Source organism: Carassius auratus, chromosome 44 (assembly GCF_003368295.1).
Source record: "Carassius auratus strain Wakin chromosome 44, ASM336829v1, whole genome shotgun sequence".
NCBI lineage: Eukaryota > Metazoa > Chordata > Actinopteri > Cypriniformes > Cyprinidae > Carassius > Carassius auratus.
In genome coordinates this window covers 8,090,826-8,112,644 of record NC_039286.1, presented here as the reverse complement: position 1 = coordinate 8,112,644, position 21,819 = coordinate 8,090,826, and the positions used below count along the sequence as shown (strand labels likewise).

General features: G+C 36.9%; 1 protein-coding gene across 2 annotated transcripts in view; it reads right to left on the bottom strand.

Annotated features, from left to right (window-relative positions):
- The window catches only part of LOC113062361 (growth factor receptor-bound protein 10-like), a 48,160-nt gene extending 29,576 nt beyond the window's left edge, over positions 1–18,584 (bottom strand). The window contains exons 1-3 of one of the 2 annotated variants that reach the window (XM_026232173.1): positions 18,388–18,584; positions 7,856–7,968; positions 3,247–3,340 (exon numbers count right to left, since the gene is read on the bottom strand). In XM_026232173.1, coding sequence (XP_026087958.1) covers positions 3,247–3,340; positions 7,856–7,942 — 181 coding nt within the window. In that variant the 5' untranslated portion in view covers positions 7,943–7,968; positions 18,388–18,584. Of the gene's footprint in view, positions 1–3,246; positions 3,341–7,855; positions 7,969–17,127; positions 17,149–18,387 lie in introns of those variants that run through there. The other variant, XM_026232174.1, reaches the window with a different exon arrangement.
- Positions 18,585–21,819: the final 3,235 nt, after the last annotated feature.

The following is a 21,819-nucleotide window of genomic DNA, read 5'->3' as shown; positions in this document are numbered from 1 at the left end:
TGGCCGCTGCACTCAAAAATGGAGGCAGGTAAGTGCGCTTCATGCCAACTTAAACTTAACTAGATAGCTAATGTTAACTTAGCTAGCTTCCTAACAACACCTGAGTTACCTTAGCAACTGACAAGTGACCAATCAGAGAGGCCGATTCGAAAACAGGTCTAAAATCAAAACTCTGCTTCTGACTTCCTTTACATCAGCAGCATCAGAACGGTGCATTCCATACATACCTCAGACCCACACACACTTCCGCGTGTGTCCGAGTGTAAGTGTTTGTGTATGTAACAAGAGAACACGTATAAAAGAAGTCTCCTCAAACGCAAATATCCACATAAAAATAGGATGAATAGGACTGTAAAACACTGAGGTACTACAAGTACAAGATCTTCAAGAGGTACAACGAGTCCAAGTGAGTGTCAAAGAGCATCTTCCCATTGCCGCTCTCAGCGCTAAGTGGTCCAAAAATGCTTTAAGAGCTTTTAAAAGTTTTCCCCGTCTTTCCAAACACTCCCTTCCTCTTTTCTCCATTTCACATTCCTTAACTTACAGTCACATTACTAACAAGAACAAATATTACCATAATATAACATGGTATCACCATGTAAGGTTACTTTAACTTCAAAAACAAATGGTTTTACCATGTTACATTAAAAAAAAAAACATGCTATTACCATAGTAAAATATATATATATATATATATATATATATATATATATATATATATATATATATATATATATATATATATATATAAAATTACAATGGTATAACCATGGACTATATAATAAAAAAATAATAATAAACCATGCCATTACTTTGCTACATGTAAAAGAACATACTACTACCATGGTCATATAAAAATCAATAGTATTTTAGTTAATGGTGATGTTCCTGTATGTTACATGAACAATCTTAATCCTGTTGACTTTGGTCAGGTTCTAAAACGCCCGGCTCACCATGGTAACAAGTATCATGGTAACCGTGTTTTTGGACATTCACTCTGATAATTCTACAGGAGTTTTAATACCATAATAAGCCTGCTACAAATCACACAATTAATACAGTATGTACTCACATATTATGGATCCTTGATGAATCATATTCAAATTAATCTCTTGACCGCACACTAGACTGTTTGCAAGGGTGGGGTTTTACAAAGAGTGGTCTATTTTAGTGGCCAAGTCTGACAAGCGTTCCTGAATGATTTACAACAGTATGTTCACTTCAGTTTATCAGTTATTGTAAGAGGGACACAATACCTTTATATTAACTTCAGACCTTGTCAAACAATTAGCAATGACATACAATGGAGTTAGTTACAGAACTAATAATAACATTCATCAGCAATCTAGAAGGAAGATCCTAGCTACACCAACATCTTCAGAGACTAATACAGACTGGCTGTCTCTTTCCTGTTGTTTTTCTTTCAGCTCCCTTTCCTCACTGTGGAACGGTTTCAGAAGACCGTCCAACCTCATGTGCCCAGCTTTCTCTCTCTCTCTCTCCTTCTGTGTACTGAATATAGGTCACCTCATATAACTCCAGCCTCAACTTATAGAGCACAAATCGGGCATGTAAGTGCAAGCATGCAAACACACCCACTCACCCAACTTCTGGCCAGTGGCCACATATGACTAGAACACAACAAGAAAGATTTATAGGCTTTTACACTGTGTGTTTCCTCAAGTGTGTGTCTCTGTATGGGATACAGGACTACTGCGCTCTCGCCCTGCACTACAGGAAGCAGCCAACGGTCCTCATGAGGAAAACGGCTTAATATATCTAGTATGGCCTTTTTTTCTTTTCTGAGGGACTCAATTTCTAAAATATAAAAGGCAGCTATATGTATGTATAAAAGAAGTATTAATTGAACATGTCATGTTCCCACTGTAACTTTTGAAAGCCCTAAAAATAAATATGTGTAATGTACATAATATAAATTCTCACCTTCTAGGGGGTCAATGGACCCAGTTCAGAAACCGCTGTTTTAAGAGGTAGGGTAAGTCTGTAGTATTTATAACTATATTTTTATTAAAAAAACAATAGAAGCTCATAGCATGTCCTCACTTAGACATCCAAGTATATATATATATATATATATATATATATATATATATATATATATATATATATATATATATATATATATATATATATATATATATATTGTATTTTTTACAACCCTGGCCAAAGTAACCAGCCCATGTGGCTTACTGAAAAATCTATATGCTTCAAGATAGTGACACTTTAAAGCAAGGCAGCATCTGGAGAGCAGAGCAGGACACTGACACACGTACACACACGCACACACACACACACACAGTGTACACACTCTCATGCACACAACAAGATCTTCGGCCAAGAGCCTTCCTCACGGCTATAAAACTGTTAGCGATTCGGGGAAGGCCCTGGCTTGCACAGCTCGTGGAGGATATACAACCCTGAGTGCACACAACCACCGCAGCTACAGAAGGGGTCGCCAGTAACCTCCGTGACCTTACAGAACCCAGTGACCTCCACAATGCTACTGAGGACAAATGCTGCATGTGCAATCCAATTAGATGTTGCCATTCAAAAAAACAACAACTGAAATAATTGAATGTACGGGAATAAAGCAAGGGAACAACTAGAGGTGTGCACAAATAGTTGAATATTCACTGCATTGATGACTGCAGATAAGCACAGCTGTAGCTCGAGTGAGCCAAGAAGAGAGCTTCTGATCTTGCCAAATGATCTTGAGACATATGCTTCCTTTGAGTTTCCTCAAGGTAGAGTGGTTAAAGAACAGAAAACACAAAGCGCTGTAAGAAACTTTGCCTAGCACACTGTTATCTTTTTGTCTCTGGAACGTCTTTGCAGTCACATTCTTATTGTTATCAGCTGAAGAGCCAACTTTCATGTGGATATTATTGTTTTTCTCAACATTAAAATGATGTGAGACAAAATAAACACAATAAACATAAGCTGACCCAAGTGTATATACTGTACTGCAATTGACACAGTTTTTTTTTTGTTTGCTCTGCTTGTTCTTATATATATATATATATATATAAGAAAAGAAAAGAAAAACCTTGAGCTATAACTCAACTACGTTGTAGAACATTGTTGTGTATAATGCCTAATCATAAGCTTGTTCAGAAATGATGACAAAAACTTGATTATTAAAAAATGTTATTTAAATAAATATGAAAATATTAGTTTATTATGAGCCCAAATATCCAAATGAAATATTTTTGAAAAATAACCCACCTGGGTGATTAGGAGAATTCCGAATCGTCGACTGCTGGAAGCTTGAGCTGATTAGATTTGATGGTCTGTGAGAGGGTGTGCAGTCAACATTGTCCTGAACAGAAAAATGGAGAAGGTCAGACAGTTCAAGCTGGAACAGAAAAAATACATACGAAGAAATGCATGCGAGCTGATGTCCCTGCCAGTCTGTGCCATGGCCAATTGCCCCCAATACTTTATGAGAATATTAGCATATAGTTAGCTCATGTGTATACTCCTAATCTTTAATGGAACTGTTCATCCCCAAAGTTAGGATTTTGTCATCACTTGCTCACCTTAAAATTTTCCTGTATGATTTATTTTCTTCTATCAAGTAAATGAAGATGATTTATAAAAAAAAAAAAAAAAAATATATATATATATATATATATATATATATATATATATATATATATATATATATATATATATATATATATATATATATATATATATATATATATATATATATATATATATATATATATATATATATATATATATATATATATATTCTGGTCATTCTTCAATATGATGAAAGTGAATGAAGATTGAAAGAAAACAGGGCTGCTTGATGATGTCAAAAATATTAAAATCACAATTATTTTGGTTAATATAGGAATCACAAGATTACAATACTGTATACTGCTTATGGCATATACATTTTAATAAATAATATTAAATATTATATAAAAATAAATAAGATGAACTATGTTGGAGTGCACTCTCCTAACCTACTGAAAACTACTAAACATTTAGGGAATGGTGAAAGTGCAGTGCTGTCAAGGAAATGGGTTCATATTTCATATTTTAATGTCAGTCATTGAAAACAATAAACTGCATAGTAAAACTTAATTAATCACGCATCCCTAAAACCAAGGAACAACAACCTTATCATAAAAATTTTCAAAACAGGATGGAAAAATAGCCTATTATTTCTAAATGATGAAGTTTTTTGATAACATTATAAGTAGACCTCAGAAAACAGTCCACAATAATAAAAGGCAGTTCATGACCCCTTTAATGTCTTAGTTTCCATATCAGGTATAATTTAAAAAAATGAGAATACACTCCAATATAGATTTGATCTCTGAAATAATACATCAGCTAGGTTATTTATTTATTTATTGGGGAAAGTAAAATAACATGATAAGTTATGTCCATATCCTAAAACAAATGCCAATGCACAAATATACAGTATAGCATGTGTACCAAATGCAAAAACAGAATCAATGTGAGCAAAAAATATATATAATGCATGCCTTTGACAGTGGCAATTATATACATACATGTGTGTATGAAAGTCCCATCCATCATTCCCAATGCATCAACATAGAACGACGAACAAAAAAAGCCAAACTATGCACACAGCAACGGCTTTGCTCTCAAACCACACACACAATCTCACACCATATAATTCAAAGCAGCATACTCAAAGCTGGAAGAAATAGTCCAAGAAAAAAATTATAAAAATAAAGCCACATTTTCAATTTCCAGTTTTCTAGGAAACCTGAGAACATGGAAGCCGAGTTTCCAGGAACTAGCCTCTGCCAGAGGTCCCCATTCTCTCTTTTCAGTCTGCCTTCTTTCTATTTCTCTTCTGCTCTCTCTTTGCACTGCACCAAGCCAGTCGGCTCTCAAAAAAAAAAAAAAGAGAGAAAATATCTATAAAAACGAGAAGGGAAATTTACAGCTCTGAGAAAGCTTCTCTGAAACATTAGTCTGTGTACAGTTAATCTTGCGCAGTGTTAAAAGACCAGAAAAGTCAACAGATGCTGCACACCAACACCAACAGAAAGTATTCAGTTTTTATTTGCTCATTTAAAAAGTTTAAATTGGGCCATAATATTTTAAATTCAAACTCTAAGGCTTTTTACATAGTTTTACTCTCTTCAAGAAGGCTCTAAAGTGGAACGCACCAGGATCTGTAGCAGGGGATGACAGAGGAATGCGAGAGGGTGTGTGTGTGTGTGTGTGTGTGTGTGTGTGTATTTTTCTTGGATGGGCTCCAGGCCTTGTGTCCGTTATGTAAACCTTAACCCCCAGCTGATTCCACAGGGCAACAAAGGCGGTGAATTTCCTAGAAAGGCAGGTCATGTGACCCATGTAGAGCCTTGGCTATTGACTAGGCTAAAGAGTGGTTAGAATGTCAAAGCATTTTGGAGTTGACCTCTGACCTCGAAAGCTATAACTTGGCCATTCGAGGCACTGCTGTGATACACAAACACACTGACAAACAAAAACACAACTACTCAACTTTCCCATTTGGCTCTTGGTGACCAGACCCACGGTTATAAACCTGAAACCCAATTTCATGCCTCCTTTTGACCCATGACCCTAATCTTCATCCTCATTAACTACAAGCAACTTAAGACTTGCAACTCTCCATGTAACTTATACCTAACCATAACTAAAGAGGAGGAGAAATAAGGAATGACAGATAAGATTTTGAGATAAGATACCTAGATGCTTCTCAGAAAAAATTTTTTTATAAGAATAAATAGAGAGAAATACTGGTAAGTAAGGAAGAAATTAAAAAGGGTGAGAAAAATAACTAGTAAGAAAATATAATGATAAACCGATATTAAAATTCTGGCCAATAACAATAAGATGATACTTTTTTTTTTCATATCAAAGCAATAAATGATCAATAAAAAAATTCTAGTTTATCTTTTAAATATTTAAATGAACCTAAAAACTAAATTAATTTAGGCATCATTATAAATGTACAGTATGATAATGTACAATATGAAAAATGGATATACAATTTGAGATTTGCTATAGATTACATTTAACATTACATTTACGTTTTTAAATATTAACTTAAAAGTATCATAAGCCCCCTTTCACACTGCACGTCGGACCCGGCAATTTGCCGGAACATTGTCGGTTCGCCTTCTGTGTCAAAGCAAGCACGTCCCGGGTTTGATTCCGGCATTGAACCCGGGTCAGGGACCTAGTAAAATTGCCAGGTTAAATCCCGGGACGAGTGCTGTGTGAACAAAAGCCAGATCTAATGCTGTGTCAAAGTGATGACGCACGTTATCACGCGAATCTTTTACCAGGTGGTTAGAAGCAAAATCAATGTTCACAACGAAACAATATGTGCAAAATGTAATGAAGCAGAGATCAGTTAGTTCCTCACTTTCCGCTCTGATGCCAAGATCGTTCGCTAGCTTCAGTGAAAGTATAACATGCCTAGCGTTTTCGACTCATACATTACACGTCGCGCCCTGATGTCAAGTGTCTTTACGGGATCTTTACGGGTTGTGTGTGAGAGCACGCACATATCCCGGGTAATCATTGGCAGTGTGAAAGTGCAAAATCTAGCGACCCGGGAACAATTGCCGGGACACCTTACCCATGTATTTGCCGGAATCTGAAAGGGGCTATAAAAAAATATGAGAAAAAAGCATGCACACTTTCAATGATACTGATAAATCTCTGAAAAAAATAATAATAATAATTTAAACAAGAAATATCTCTTAAAATCACCAGCACCACTATGGAGTGATAAACTGTAGGCATTTTGGTGTAACTGTTCTTTTTGTATGCAATTTTGTGATTCATAAGTCAAAAAAGTTTAAAAAATAAATAAAATAAAAAAATCAGATATATTACTATGTATTATATTATGAATTTGTATGGGCACGATAATCATGTAGTGAAAAATCTTATATTGTGACAGCCCTAAAAAAAAAATCATACAATACAATATCAGTTGTATTTCACATTATCATTAGTTCGTAATTCATGTAAATATGTCTTTCATTTTTATCGTTATCTTTGGATTAATTTCAATCCAATGCCACTTGATTTTATTTTGTTTATTAATCATTTAAATAATTTTAAGTAATTTGGTCCTTCGTAGAGAGTTGATGCATCTGTAATAAATAAATGCTAGAGCAGAATATGGCCTCTTTAATGCTTCAAAGAGGAAAAGAGTAGAACCACATTACAAGCCAGGGTGCCTGGGTTGTGTATGCCTAAAGGGAATATTTGGGCTGTGTTGCCCCCCTGCTTGGGAAGATCCAGGCCAGGTGCCTGTGGCTCTGAGAAACCCCTGCAGAGATATATACGGCCACAGACAGAGGGCGGCCCACACCCCTGCCTTCACTCTATGCATCCAAGCTCTGCCACGTTCACAAGCAACAACCGCTTGTATAGGCGACCCGGGTGGGGGCAGGGAAGAGGGGGGAGGGTCTGAGAAAGAAAGAAAGTTTGTGGAGGTGCTGGATAGTTTATAAAAGTTAAACGAAAGGAATCATATTAGAGAGATTTAGAAGACAAGCAGAGTCAAACAGAGAGAGAGAACTGACTGCGTAGCCCGGGTATAAATAGCAACAGTCACCACTTTGCATGTCAGCTGTGTGGCACCATGACAACGCCATGGTGACGAAAGGCATGCGGACATGCCACAGAACCCTTGGGATCCACTGCGCTGAAGCAATGAGTCCCCTCATACTGGTTCAGGAGCATTTGTGCATCTGAGCATTCAGGTTTCCGTGCATATTTCATTTGAAGAGTCAGCAAAGCTCTGACTCCATTGCTTCAGAGGGAGCAATACAGATACTGCTATACTAGTCTTTACCTGGTAGTTTGGATGATGGAGGAAGTAGTCTGGGCATCCAGCTAAGGCCATTCTCAGTGTCACTGAGCTCGGTGTGATCGGTAACATGCACCTCCAAACCCCTGCGCAACAGCCTGAGAGAAAAACAGAGAGAGACTTGGTTAACATCACAAATTTACCGAATTATAGTTGGGATCAACACTAAAAATGAGAAACTATATTAAAATAATAAACAAATTATGATTACCCCTTTTGCAAAAAGGAAAAACTGGTATTTTGTTTGTGAGCAAATCAGCGTTTTTTACTTCATCTTTTAAGGGAATAAATCATAAAGACAGCTCGTGAAAGCTTTCCTGATTCTGTAAGTGCTGTAAAGGAAACTTTTATTCGTTGGACTTATTGAACCAATGTGTAAACAAACTGAATCAGGGAGTCATCTTTGAGCGACTCCGTTGAGTGAATGATTTCATGATCACTCATAACACAAAAGACTCACTTGTCACAACCTCCTGTTCTAACAATGCAAGTTGCAAAAGTCACTGAAACAAAGCCAAAGATTCCAATCACTGAGATAAAATCCCCACTACTATAATGTTAAACGCATATATTGGTAATTATATAACATAATATATTACAAGGTCTATGGTTTCACCTGAAAGCTGAATTATGACATCAATTTTAGGAATTATGAGCTCAGAACAAATTAACATTTTCATTTTCATTTCATTTTTTTTTTGCGCCTTGAAGTGAAAATGACTCCACAAATTATCTTGGTATCCAGCATAATCCAAAGAGCTTTTTTGTGCTCCAGTAAAAGCAATGAAATCTGTTTTATCAAAGTTGCTTTTCAACTCATTCCTATGCTCCCAACTTACAGTATAGACCAATTTGGATTGTTTTAGCCCAACAGTTAAAGCATGAAATACTATTTTAACCTATAGCATTTTACACAACATTTACCTATTTTATCTCACCATTCTGACTTTTTTTTCTTGCAATTTAAGTTTATCTCCTAGTTCGAACTTAATTCAACTCAACAATTGTGAGTTTGTAAATTCTGAGGGGAAAAAAGCCAGAAATGTGGGATAATAAATGTATGATTCTGAGCCGAGGGTAAAAGAGAGAATGATTAGTTGATTTTTCTTACCAGAATTACCACATATAATCTCAGAACTTAAATACAAAAAAATAAATTGGCAACTGGCATTTTCTGCCAACTGATAGGCTCCGCCCACAAAAAAGCTTCATCACTGTTTGCAAACACTGAAATTGTTCTATACTCCTACAGATAAACTAATCAGTGCATGTGGTAAATCAATCAAGCACTAATAGACATGGGCAGTTTGTGACTGTAATACTTTGTCAGCTGTAGCACTTTGACAGCCAGCTTGTTTGAGACAGCATGCTACATGAACAGACTCTACTACTTAAAATAGCACATCATTTCAAACTTATCTCGAGAGAGCTGAGGGCTGTGCTGTGGTAGGGCTTAAAAGGGGAATTGGGAAAGAAAGAAAGAAAGAAAGAGCTGGAGAAAGACAAAAAAGAATAAACTGAAATAAAGTTTTGATTTCAATCCTGGAAATTTTGGATACAACATGCTTAAAAGCACTTTTTGACAGGGTACTTTAGCACCGTGTGAAAGTCCAAACTGAAGATCAGTAAGCCCAAACATGTGGGGCTCAACCCTGGAGCAGCTGAACAGCAAGAGCACAGCACCAAAACCTCAAATTAACATCCAGCATTGAAAGACCGTTCAAGCCTGCTATGCATCAATGGCCAAGCTCATTATACTGACAGAGAAGAAAAGCGACACTCATTCACACACACATACACAGTGATTCTTGCTGATGATTGAGACCACACTCAGTTGTCTCTGCTTGGCCAGCAAAAGTGGTATCAACTCGTCTAATATGGTAAAATGGTGGCGTTTTCTTTGAATTCAATTAAATTTTTATGAAGTTAAAAAATAGGTTGTCAGAGGGTTCCCTCAAAAAGTTGATTAACCTTAAGAAAGCCTGTCAAATCAGGCTTGGAAGCCAAATAAGACAGGTTCTTGTGATCAAAAACAGACTATTAAGCATCCTAAACTTGGTGGTAGATGCCGTTTATCATGAAACTCTTTATTTATCATCATTAAAAACAACAATTGTTAACCAAGGTGCAGTACAGTGTGTCCAAAAACAGTCTATAATAAAACCAAATTTCATTAAAAACAACAATTGTTGACCAAGGTGGTGTACAATGTGTCCAAAAACAGTCAATAATAAAACCAAATACTACATAACAGATTGCACGCACATAATATCAGCAACTACACTAATTATCTAAAAGCCAAAGAAAACAGATATGTTTGAGAGCTTCACCTAAGAGTCATGTAGCGTAGTAGCAGTTCTTGAAAATAGAATGTTCCATTGTTTCGGTGCTGCAATGGACAAAGCACGATCACCTCTCAGTTTCAACCTAGCTCGAGGAACATTTAGTAGTCTCTGGTTGGATGACCTCAGAGACCTTACTGGATTGTGAATGAACAGTAGGTCAGAAAGGTATTCAGACTCTAATCCGTTTAAGGATTTAAACCAGCAACAACATTTTAAAATCAATTCTATAACAGACTGGAAGCCAGTGCATAGAAATTAAAACTGGAGTAATGTGCTCTCATTTCCGCACACCAGTAAGAAGCCTGGCAGCGACATTCTGTACCATCTGAAGGCGGGAAAGAGATCACCTACTTAATGCCCATATTGAGGCAATTACAGTAGTCTTGTCTAAATAAATGCATGAAACACCTTTTCAAAATCTCTAAGAGACATATATTTACTACTGTGCTAATTGAGTCCATGCTCCTCTTGAACTTTGTTAATAAAACATCATGAATTATGGTAGATGCATCTCAAAGAAGTTTGGCTATAGCAGTGGGACTTTAAAATGGATAAATGACCCGTGTACATTGTTAAAGCATAGCACATTGTTAACCATCTCTACCAGAAAAGAAGCCTTGCATGTGTTCAAAGAGCATGATCTATAACGTCTGGACATGCCAAACAGTACACACTGACTTACTCATGTATCTGTGTCATAATCTGAAAACCACATGCCTTTGGTTGACGACAATGAAGTCATTTTAAACAGAAAATTTTGAAGAAACTTGTGAAATCGCCATGGTTGAGGTTTTAAAGCCTGCGTGAAGTCCAGATGCATGACAAATCGACTTTCCGTAACTGCCTATGTGCTTTTTAAGTTCACCAGGGTTTATTCTCTGCATCATCTGGAGATTCAAAGAATAAAAAGAGACAGAGGCCCTAACTTGATGTTGAAATCCACTGCAGAAAAAAAAAGGAGAAAGACTTTCCAAGTTCAAGTGGATCCAGTTCATTTATCTTCACCTCCCATAGTTTTGAGCGCTGATTGACAGAGGCTCTATTGTTGTCAGTTACATAATCCAACCTGTTATTGTTAAGATATCAGACACTACATAAAGCTGCCACATACCGATATGGTCCACCAGTGTTTTGGGTAGTGCTCCGCACAAGAACCGACAAGAAACCACTGTGTTTAGACCAAAGCACAACCAGACTTGATGATGAGAAATATACACAAAGCTGTTATGGGCCAAAACTCATTGTTTAGAGATGGATAAAATGCTTGATGTACCAGGGATCCCACCACTGCCTCTCATGTCTTCTGAGGAATTTCAAGGCCTAGGTGATAACTCCAAGAGTGTCCCATCCTCCCTTTAGTAAGTACATAAACACAGGTCAAGTGCCCCTCTTTCCTTCTTAACAAAGTCTTAGCATTCTTTCTGGAATGCTCAATTAGGTGTACAAGACAACCACTGAATCCTACTGTCAAGAGTCACTCACGACCATCGGTCAGGAAATCCTGTAGAGAAAGCCAAGGCAACCAGATCAAATGGATCCAAAAATGACAAAGATTAAGGTGCCTTAAGCTTCACGTCTACTGTGACTTTGGCTATTCTAAATGAAAACAAGTACTGTAATGTATGCTGGGAAATGCCAGGATGCATCATCCAGCTTCTCTTTACATTGTAGTTGAACAGGGTTGAAGCTGGGCTAATCAGTATGTTGGCATGAAAAGTGGTATGCATGTAGAATTTAGTGACTTGAATATCCATGTGAATGATAATTGCTCTGAAAAAAAAATGCAAGTGTTTTTAGCTCTACAGGTGCATCTCAATACATTAGAATGTCGTGGAAAAGTTCATTTGTTTCAATAATTCAACTCAAATTGTGAAACTTGTGTAATAAATTCAATGCACACAAACTGAAGTAGCTTAAGTCTTTGGTTCTTTTAATTGATGATTTTTGCTCACATTTAACAAAAACCCACCAATTCACGGTCTCAACAAATTAGAATACTTCATAAGACCAATAGAAAAAAACATTTTAGTGAATTTTTGGCCTTCTGGAAAGTGTTCATTTACTGTTCATGTACTCAATACTTGGTAGGGGCTCCTTCTGCTTTAATTACTGCCTCAATTCGGCGTGGCATGGAGGTGATCAGTTGGTGGCACTGCTGAGGTGGTATGAAAGCCCAGGTTTCTTTGACGGTGGCCTTCAGCTCATCTACATTTTTTGGTCTCTTTGGTCTCATTTTACTCTTGACAATACCCCATAGATTCTCTATGGGGTTCAGGTCTGGTCAGTCAAGCACACCAACACCAAAGTAATTTAACAAACTTTTGGAGCTTTTGGCAGTGTGGGCAGGTGCCAAATCTTGCTTGAAAATTAAATCAGCATCTTCAAAAAGCTGGTCAGCAGAAGGAAGCATGAAGTGCTCCAAGATTTCTTTGTAAAAGGGTGCGGTGACTTTGGTTTTCAAAAAAACACAATGGACCAACACCAGCAGATGACACTGCACCCCAAATCATCACAGACTGGACACTGGACTTCAAGCAACTTGGGCTATGAGCTTCTCCACCCTAACTCCAGACTCTAGGACCTTGGTTTCCAAATGAAACACTAAACTTGCTTTTATCTGAAAAGAGGACTTTGGAACCTGTTTGCATCCTAAGGAATGAATGGTGCTAAGCTAAATGCCAGCATAGTGGTGCCGCATGCTACAGTGATCGACTGCATGCTCTGAGACGGGAGAGGTGTGTATCAGCTCGTCTAATATGGTAAAACGGTGGCATTTTCCTTGAAACAGCATCATTTAATTATAGCCTCTCTGATGATGTATTTTGATTGTTTCACCATTTCATGCACAAAATGTGGATAAGCTACAACAGGTAAACATTTCAGCAGTGTGGATGCACATTACTGTGACCAAAATTGAATTTACAGTAACAATATGTAAAAACTGATAAGGTGAAATATCAAGTTCAATTACCCAATTAACTGAACCTGAATTACTGAAACTTTATTTTAAGTTTTCTTTAATTTGGGGTTTTTGTAAAAAAATAATTTCAGTCTGAAAGACTAAGGCTAAAGACACGAGTAAATACCTTAAACCACCACATACCCAAGTAAACAGGTAAAAATGCCCAGAACCTTCCAAGACTTCCACTCCCGCCACTTTGAAGGAATGTTGCTTGAAAAGAAGGTCCATTTTTTACACGTCAAGCTATGTTGATTATTGGTCAATAGTGCATCTGTTATTGACTAATAATGCATATTTATCATTGGATACTGGATATTTAATTGTTCTCTACATTTAAACCGTAATCTTGGCTAATAGGGTGATTCAGGTCAAAGGTCACCATTAATTTGTTTAAAAAAAATGTTATACAACAAATTTAAGCTTTTGCTATGAATGAAATGATTTTTACAATACTAGACTAGCAACCATCATAGCTGATCTGTTCATAAATAACTGTTATATTGGACAAAAGAGAAGAGTGGTACATTGTGCCGTATTGGATTGCATGGAGGGTCTTTAAGCTTTGGAAGACAGCAGTGGTACGGTGGGGAGATCAAAAGAACTACTGCCCTGTGATGGATTGACGGTCCATCTGAGGAAGCTAGGTATGTGTGTGTTCCAAGACTCCAAAATCAGGTCAGAATTAGAATCTATCAAATATGGACCACCCGTGTGACCACACACACAAAACAAAAGAGCTAGTGAGAAAAAGAAAAACCAGACTGTAGACAGAGTCTGAAACGCAACACAAACCGACACAGGTTCCCACTTACTGTCTATGCAAGCCAGCGGAGTTTGATGGGTTATGACAGTTCATGTGTAGTTTTAGTGAACTCCTACTTTAAATAAACCGCCTATGCATTGACCAAAACCACTTTTGTATAGACTTCAGCAAGTCTGACCAAAACAAACAAAATGGGTCTTGGATCAGTCACCAGTGGTTAAATTAAGAGCACATGTAACACTACTCTGTCAAAATCTTTGCTTATTCTCTCTTCCCCCCCCCCCAAGATTCCATGTGGCCAATGCTAATAATAGTGCATAAACTACTTTTTTTACATTTCTTTCTCTCTCTATCTCTTGCTTTCTTTTTAGCAAGATAACTGCTGTTTCACAGAACTGTAGAGTGCATGCTGATTTTTATATTTTTAGGATGAACGCTTACATTAGGTGCTAAAGATTGAGGGAACATAGCCAGATAAATTAGGATAGTGGGAGACAATTAGCAGCATAAGAAACAATGGGGAAAAGAAAGAAATAAAGAGGTTTAAGAAGGTAATGGATATAACCTTCTTATGCCATATGAACCAGAATATGCTGATGTGTTTGTGATCAAGCTTCTCCTTATTCTTACCTCCCTTAATGAACACTAGATACATGAAAATGTGAACTGAAATGACATGAAATTGAACTCTCTAGCCCTGGAGGCGGCAATTTGGAGTTGTCGTCTTGCTTCATTGCTTTTTGCAGAATCTCTGCCAAATAAAACCCACACGTTTCTAGTTGAGATGTGTGTGAGAGAGGGAGAGTGACATACTCATATATATGTGCCTGAACATGCCTTTAAAAATCCAACCCCTGCACTCGGCCAGTCTATTGTTGAACCACCGAACAACTTCCCTTCCTTCCTTGACTAAAAGAAACAGGTACACCTTCTTTGTGTTACCATGTGTGTGAGAGAGAGCGAAAGAGAGTTCTCGCAAAAGATATATTACATAACTTTCCTGGACAATTTCTTTGGACAACTGTTTGAAATGAAAAACAGCTCATTTGCATTTGTGACACATGCAAATCAAACATTTTTGCACAATCCCAAAATGTAAGATTATGTTGAATTTTAAAGTCTAATTGTAGTAGAACATCAAGATCAAACATTAGACTCTCAAATAAGAATATTAGAACTATTATCTTAAATTCATGCATCAGGTCCAAAACGCATGAAAACAAAGTTAAGGCCAAATGTGCATTATCTGCGGCAAAATTTCAGAATGGGAATCATAGAACTTTCCAAGAAATCACATCAGATTTCAGCATAACTCAAATAATAGAAATAAATGTATTCAAATTATTTCAAAAGGTTTGTTTACAGAGACTTTTTATAAGGTGCCATAAATGCAATCCAATAACTGACCCTATACATTAAAATAAAAACACTAAATAAAGGTGGTTTATTTCATTTAATCTTTAAAACTACCATTAAGTAGCCTGCATTAAAACTCAATGTACATCTTTAACTACGGTCATATTAACCAGATTAAGACAGATCTAGTCACATGACCTGCGGTGCGCTTGCGGCATTCTGAAAAGTTGAGATGTTTTTAACTCGATGCGGTGCGGACGTTTTTTCCAGGCGCGTCGATCCACGTGTGCATCACGACTGCGTCGCTTCCATTATGAGCACGCTTACCGTGCGCCTACATTGGAAATAACAAACTTTAGCGCGCAAAAGACACGATATGTGAACGGCCCCTAAGAACTGCGGTCTTCTACAGTACTTCAAATATGCCGTGGAGAGGCACAGAAAGTGACCGAATTCAAGAACATTGTTGCGTAATCTTTCAAGCAACGAATAAACACCACAAACTTGGAGAATGCAGTGAAAACTTCTCTTCTCGCGTCTGCCCTAGATCCTCGGCACAAACATCTCAGGTTTCTCGATGAAAAAACGAGAGAAGTAAGAAAAAAAAACCTTTTTTGAACATTATCAGAACATTTTCCTTGATGTGAGTGGTGCGGATGCAGCCGCCGCCACCAACGATGAAGAGGATGCAATGCACACTCGTCGGAAAAGGCGGAGCCAGTTCTTCAGCCATGATTACAGAGAGTCCAGCCGAGACGAGTGGGAACAGTTCTTGCTGGAGCCATGTATTCCACCAGATGATGATCCCATTCAGTGGTGAAACGAAAACACGAAGCGCTTCACAAAACTTATTCGCTTAGCACACCGTTATTTGTGGGTCCCGGCAACGTCTATGCTGTCAGAGCGCGTTGTCTCCGCGGCCTGCCTTATTGTTAACAGACTAAGGAGCCGACTTTCCCCCGATCATGTTTACATGCCCATATTTCTTAACAAGAACATGTAAAACAATAGAAAAAATAGCAAAAAATATTTGCTGACAGTTTAAAAGTTTAAAAGTTAAGTGTAGGCTACGCTGCAGGCTGCTTTACGGTTTTTCTTTGTTCACTTTTTTTTTTTTATCTGTACTTTTGTTTGTTTGCACAAATTGTTCAAGGTTTTCAGCTACAAAACACAATGTGTAATGTTCAAGCTTATTGTGTGTAAGCTTGTTCAAAATGACGGAAACAATAAATGTTGCTGAAAAATAACGTCTCTTTCATTAAACTTAATTTAAATAAACGAATATTCGAATATTAGTTTTTTGTGAGCTCAAATATTCAAATGTGATCTTTGCGGAAAATCCCCATTCCTATTATTTTCACAAATCAATGAGAAGCATTATACATGCACGTAAGGTTGCTGTGCTGTATTAAAGCTTTAATCAGAATAAAACCATAAATTAAAAGCTAACAGAAGCAGTAGCATTTACAAACAACAGCATATCTATACCATATTTTGGTTGTTTATAAATATAACCAAAACACATTCTGAGCTTGAGGGCCAGGATGCTCAGGTTTTTGTCAGAGAATGGACAGATCGGTGAGGAATAAAGTTAAATTATGTGAAATATAATGTGTTTTTTTTTTTTTAATGAAGCACGAACACATGTTAGACTGCACCCCATAAAAACAATTAAGCCTAGGGGGGAAAAACGGTAAACCACCCATTTAACATTAATGAGACAGACAGGTATTTAATTAGGCTGCTGTCCCTTTAAGACCGAATGAATATAATAGATTTACCCTGTTTTTAGTCAGTCTATGATACTGACACATATCCAGTTTTCACCTACCTGTTTACGTTCACTTAAGCCATAACCGACTCTATTTACGTGAAACACTCCACACGATTGACATTTTGACAGCTGTGTGTGTTTTTAAATATTAAGGCCCAGGCCCTTATCGCTTACTCCAAGTTAATCGATAACGAATTGTGATTGGACGGCAATTTGGTTCTATGACACTTACTTAGATTAGGCAGTTATCGCGTGATAGATCACTTCTTCTACGACTCGCTCTGATCACCGAGTCATAAAGAAATTTTGAAATACGGGACAAAACAAGATTTTTTCAAAATAAGTCGTGACACAAAAAAAAGAGCTGAAAATACGGGACTGTGACTGGAACAAAACAGGACATCTCGTCACCCTACTTCAGACGCTACGAAAGTATTTGTTCAGCAATTCAGATTAAATCAATAACCGCTCCGGTTTATTCAGAATCACTAGAAAGAACCAGCTCATAAGAGTCAATCTGGAATCGGACTACAAGTGCAGCTCTGTTGATTCGCTAAAAAGAACCGAGTCATGAAAATCATCTGGTCAGGAATACGACTATACAGTCGCGCTGGATGTTTTCGATTCACTAAAAAGAACCGGCTCGCAGGAGACATTAATTTGGCGAACCTGTCTACTGGCCGGGTGTACGTGTTTTAAAATTTTAACTCACTGTCGGGTGTGTGTTTAACTCACTGTAAGTTAAAGACTTGGTGTGTTTCGCGCTGTTTGCCCACTAGCGTTTTAACGATCAGCAATGCATTAAAACCTGTCTGTCAGTGGTTCAGTACGATGTCCATATCGTTTGATCCGTTAACAGATCATCAAAAATCACACCAAGGAAATGATTTGGTTCCCGTATTTTATATTTAAAAAAATATATATATAAAAAAAGAACCGGTTCTCGCTTACCAATCCTAAAGAAGAGATGACTCAAGCACGACCTATAGGTTAATCTATAAATACGATATAAATAAATGAACTATTTAAGCTGTTTGTAAACACGCGTGCGCAAAGTTTACCGGTAGCCTATATATCTACTGCAAACCTGACTGTGATCGAAAATAGTTTCACTCAAAGTTTATGCATGCTTGCATCTCATTCATAAATAGCAAGTTTACCTTAAATCGAGCCGATTGTGAAATATGTGAGACCCCAGTTTGTTGACTGGTATGGTTTGACCGTAAATTATATTCAAAACACTTCTAGATGTAGCATGAGCACGAAACCATATGTTCTCTCACACCCCCATCCATCCAAACAATCTGGAATACTCACCTCCAAATCGGTAGGCTATTCTTCACGGGGAAAGAACGGCGAAGTGTAATTAAAAGAGTGGGTGTTTAAAACTGGATGGTTTTCTGTACACGTTGACAAACTGTGCACAGAGTTAAACGTGATCCTTGTGATCCTGCATGTTGTACGAGGTTAGAGCCGCGTCCGCACAAGTTGGGCTCAGCTGACTGCTTCAAACACATGAGGGCGAGGAACTCTTCCAGCCCCGCCCCCTTACGCACAAGACACACCTCCTTAGTTACAGACCGCATACTGTAACGCATTTTTCTAAACTTCAGATGTGCACCTTCAGAATGATCTGACTGGTTGTTTTGTCTGTTTTAGTATAAGCTTGATTGGCACATATTCTCATTAACCCTTTGGTAATGTTCGGTCATTTTAGACAGATTTTTTTTTTGTTGAAATGTTAGAAAATCGCTACTCTAGGAAGAGTCAGTTTTAAGGACTTGAGGAAACAATATCAAGAATATGAAATTTATTAACAGACTGAACAGGAATAACTTTTTATTATTCCTTTGGGGGGCGCTGTAGCTCTCTTATTTAGCTAACACTTTTTCAAAATACAATATAAATTTATGTGGAATTATTAGCAGAAATAATACCATCTGTCATTCTCGCAGGGATTGTATGCTTGGAAATAATTTTTAATATCTTTCATTGCGTTCGTTATTTGTAGTGCGCCACCCACCCAATAGCAATAAGATTTGTGCTTTTGATAGTCCTACTTTTAATGTCTCAGGTTTCTAAATCACTTTTATAGCGAAACACAAATTATGTCTTACAGTAAAGGGGTTTTCACGCTCTTTAATGATCAGATCGCTGTATTTATGTGAAACAATTCATTAAACTGTTTTCTTTGGAAAATTCCAAATATGTGAAAATTTAGGCCTATTCTCGTAATATTTTGACTTTATTAACGTAATATTTAGACTTTATTCTCGTAATATTTAGACTTTATTCTCGAAACATTTAGACTTTTTTCATAGTATTTCAACTTTATTCTCGCAATATTTCAACTTTATTCTCTTAGTATTATGACTTCATTCTCAAAACATTTAGACTTTACTTTCATAATATTTCAACTTTATTCTCGTAGTAGGCCTATTACGACTTTATTCTCGAAACATTTCAACTTTATTCTCGTAATATTTCGACTTTATTCTTGAAATATTACAACTTTAATCTCGTAATCTTAGAATTTTTTTTTCAACATGGCACTAAAACGCAGTCGTAAAAAACATCTAGTGAAAATGTGTAGCGTTTTTTATACACAGTTAGAAATCTAGTGGCTAAACCATGGAACTGCAGATGTTTTTCTTTTTTTTACTCCCGCCAGATGGCACTAATCTGCATTCAAAAACTAGATTTTAAAGGAATTGTCTCTATTTTAATATGAAATACTGCCATAATTGAAAAGTAATATAAAATATTAAGAAAGAAAATTTTAATGTGAAAATGTTTAATCATAATTATTGAATAAAATTAATTAGTACCATAAAATTGTCTCAAAATAAAAAATAAAAAATGTATTGAACAAAAATACATAGATTTCACTGAAAAAAAGATTTACATTTCAAGTGTTCTGTTAGTTTTGACTATGAACAACAAAAGTGTTAACAATACCAGATTGTTGAGAAATGAAATAACTATCAAAAAGTAATTTCACCTTATAATAAAGTTAAAATCATAGGAAGCACTTTAAGTTCACATACACCGAGACAGGGCCGTCCTTACTGGGATGCAACTGGTGCGGCCGCACTTGAGGGTGCCCCACGGCGAATGAGCAGAGCGAACGACCGTTCTAAAAGTAATTCCAAGGGTATCGTTCCTGGTATGTGGATTTCCCAAAATTCTCATAAAATTAAAACAATTATTTTTAGTTTTCACAGGTGCATTCTTCATTGGGCACTGTCGGGGCACACCAACTAAATTACCATTATCACACGACCAATATAGTCCAGTTCCCGAACAAATGACTCATATTTGTCGGTTCTGTCTAACTAATCAAACACTACTGTCACAGAAATTAACAACTCTTGTTAGTCAGGTATTTTTAGTTGATAAAAAAAACTATTCTAGAATGCATGACTCTATTCACTGATTCTTTTGGGGGAATTAAATACTAGAATGTACCGCAACCAGTGTAGTCCGATTCACTAATGAATAATCCGAGTCGGTTCTCTTGAATAAAACAACTTAAAACTAACAAGGAGTATTAATATTGACTATGTGAAAACATGCAGTATTTTATAAAAAATTAATGAAATAGATTACCATATTTTCTCCTTCCAGCCAATAGATCTCAGTCAGGATGGAAATTAGTCTTTGAGGATAGAAGTACAGTGTGTTCAGTGGATTGTACTGCTAACAGCATAGCCATGTTCAGATGAAAAACATTCAGTAGACAAAAACTCCATAAAACCGTTTTGAAAGTTGTGAGTTGAAGAAGTGTGATCTATGTGATATCTGACCTTCAGTGCATGCCATTAAAAAGACTATAAGCCTATCCCTCTCAGCCTCCATGTTAAATTCAGCATCTAATCTGATGAAGGTCTACAATCATGTAAGGTGAACCACAACATTGTGAAGGACACATTCAGTGTGTAAGTGATACGGCCTCATATTCTCCTCTCTTTGAACTGAAATTTCCATTACATTCCACAACGGGTAGCCTACCTTCTGTCCATGTATTACAGCACATGAGACCTACATTACATCTGATGATTTATGATATTGCCTGGTAATCAGATTACATCTTCTATACATTTGCCATCTCTCTGAAATTGCTGTACAGTACAAAATCCATCTGAGGCTTTCATCGCTTCCAGAAGCTGAAGTGTCGCACAGTGGAGACCAGAAAATCAGTTCCAGGAGCAATGAACACTGGGTGTTGACAGGATCAGAGCAGGAGGGTTTGCTTGGGATTAGCCATCTCAGAGCATATCAGTAAAAAGAAAAACGTTGCCCTCGGCCGTTCATCAAAGAAAGACGTGGCCCTCGGCCAAACCTGGTGGGACACGCCTCTGGAATTCCAGGAGAAGCTGTTATAAGATGCTCCTATGGGACTGATACTCAACACTGAGAGTGCACAATTCTGATTGTGATTGCCTAGTGAAGCCTCATATAGACAAGATATTTGAAGATGTTTTCATAGGGAGTTGATTATTATTTATGTATTTATTTATCCGTAACAGACTTCATCTTGAGTGACTAAAATAACTGAACACAGGCATAAATGCTGAAAGGTCAAAGGTTAAAGTCAGGTTTATTTATTTATTTATTTATTTATTTTAGCACATTACTGTTATAAAAATTTCACTTATTCACATTCCAAGCCATCAGAGTTTCATCTTAGGTTTTGGTCATATAACAAACAGGACCAAATTGCACATTTTTGCACAGTTTTGGACCTCT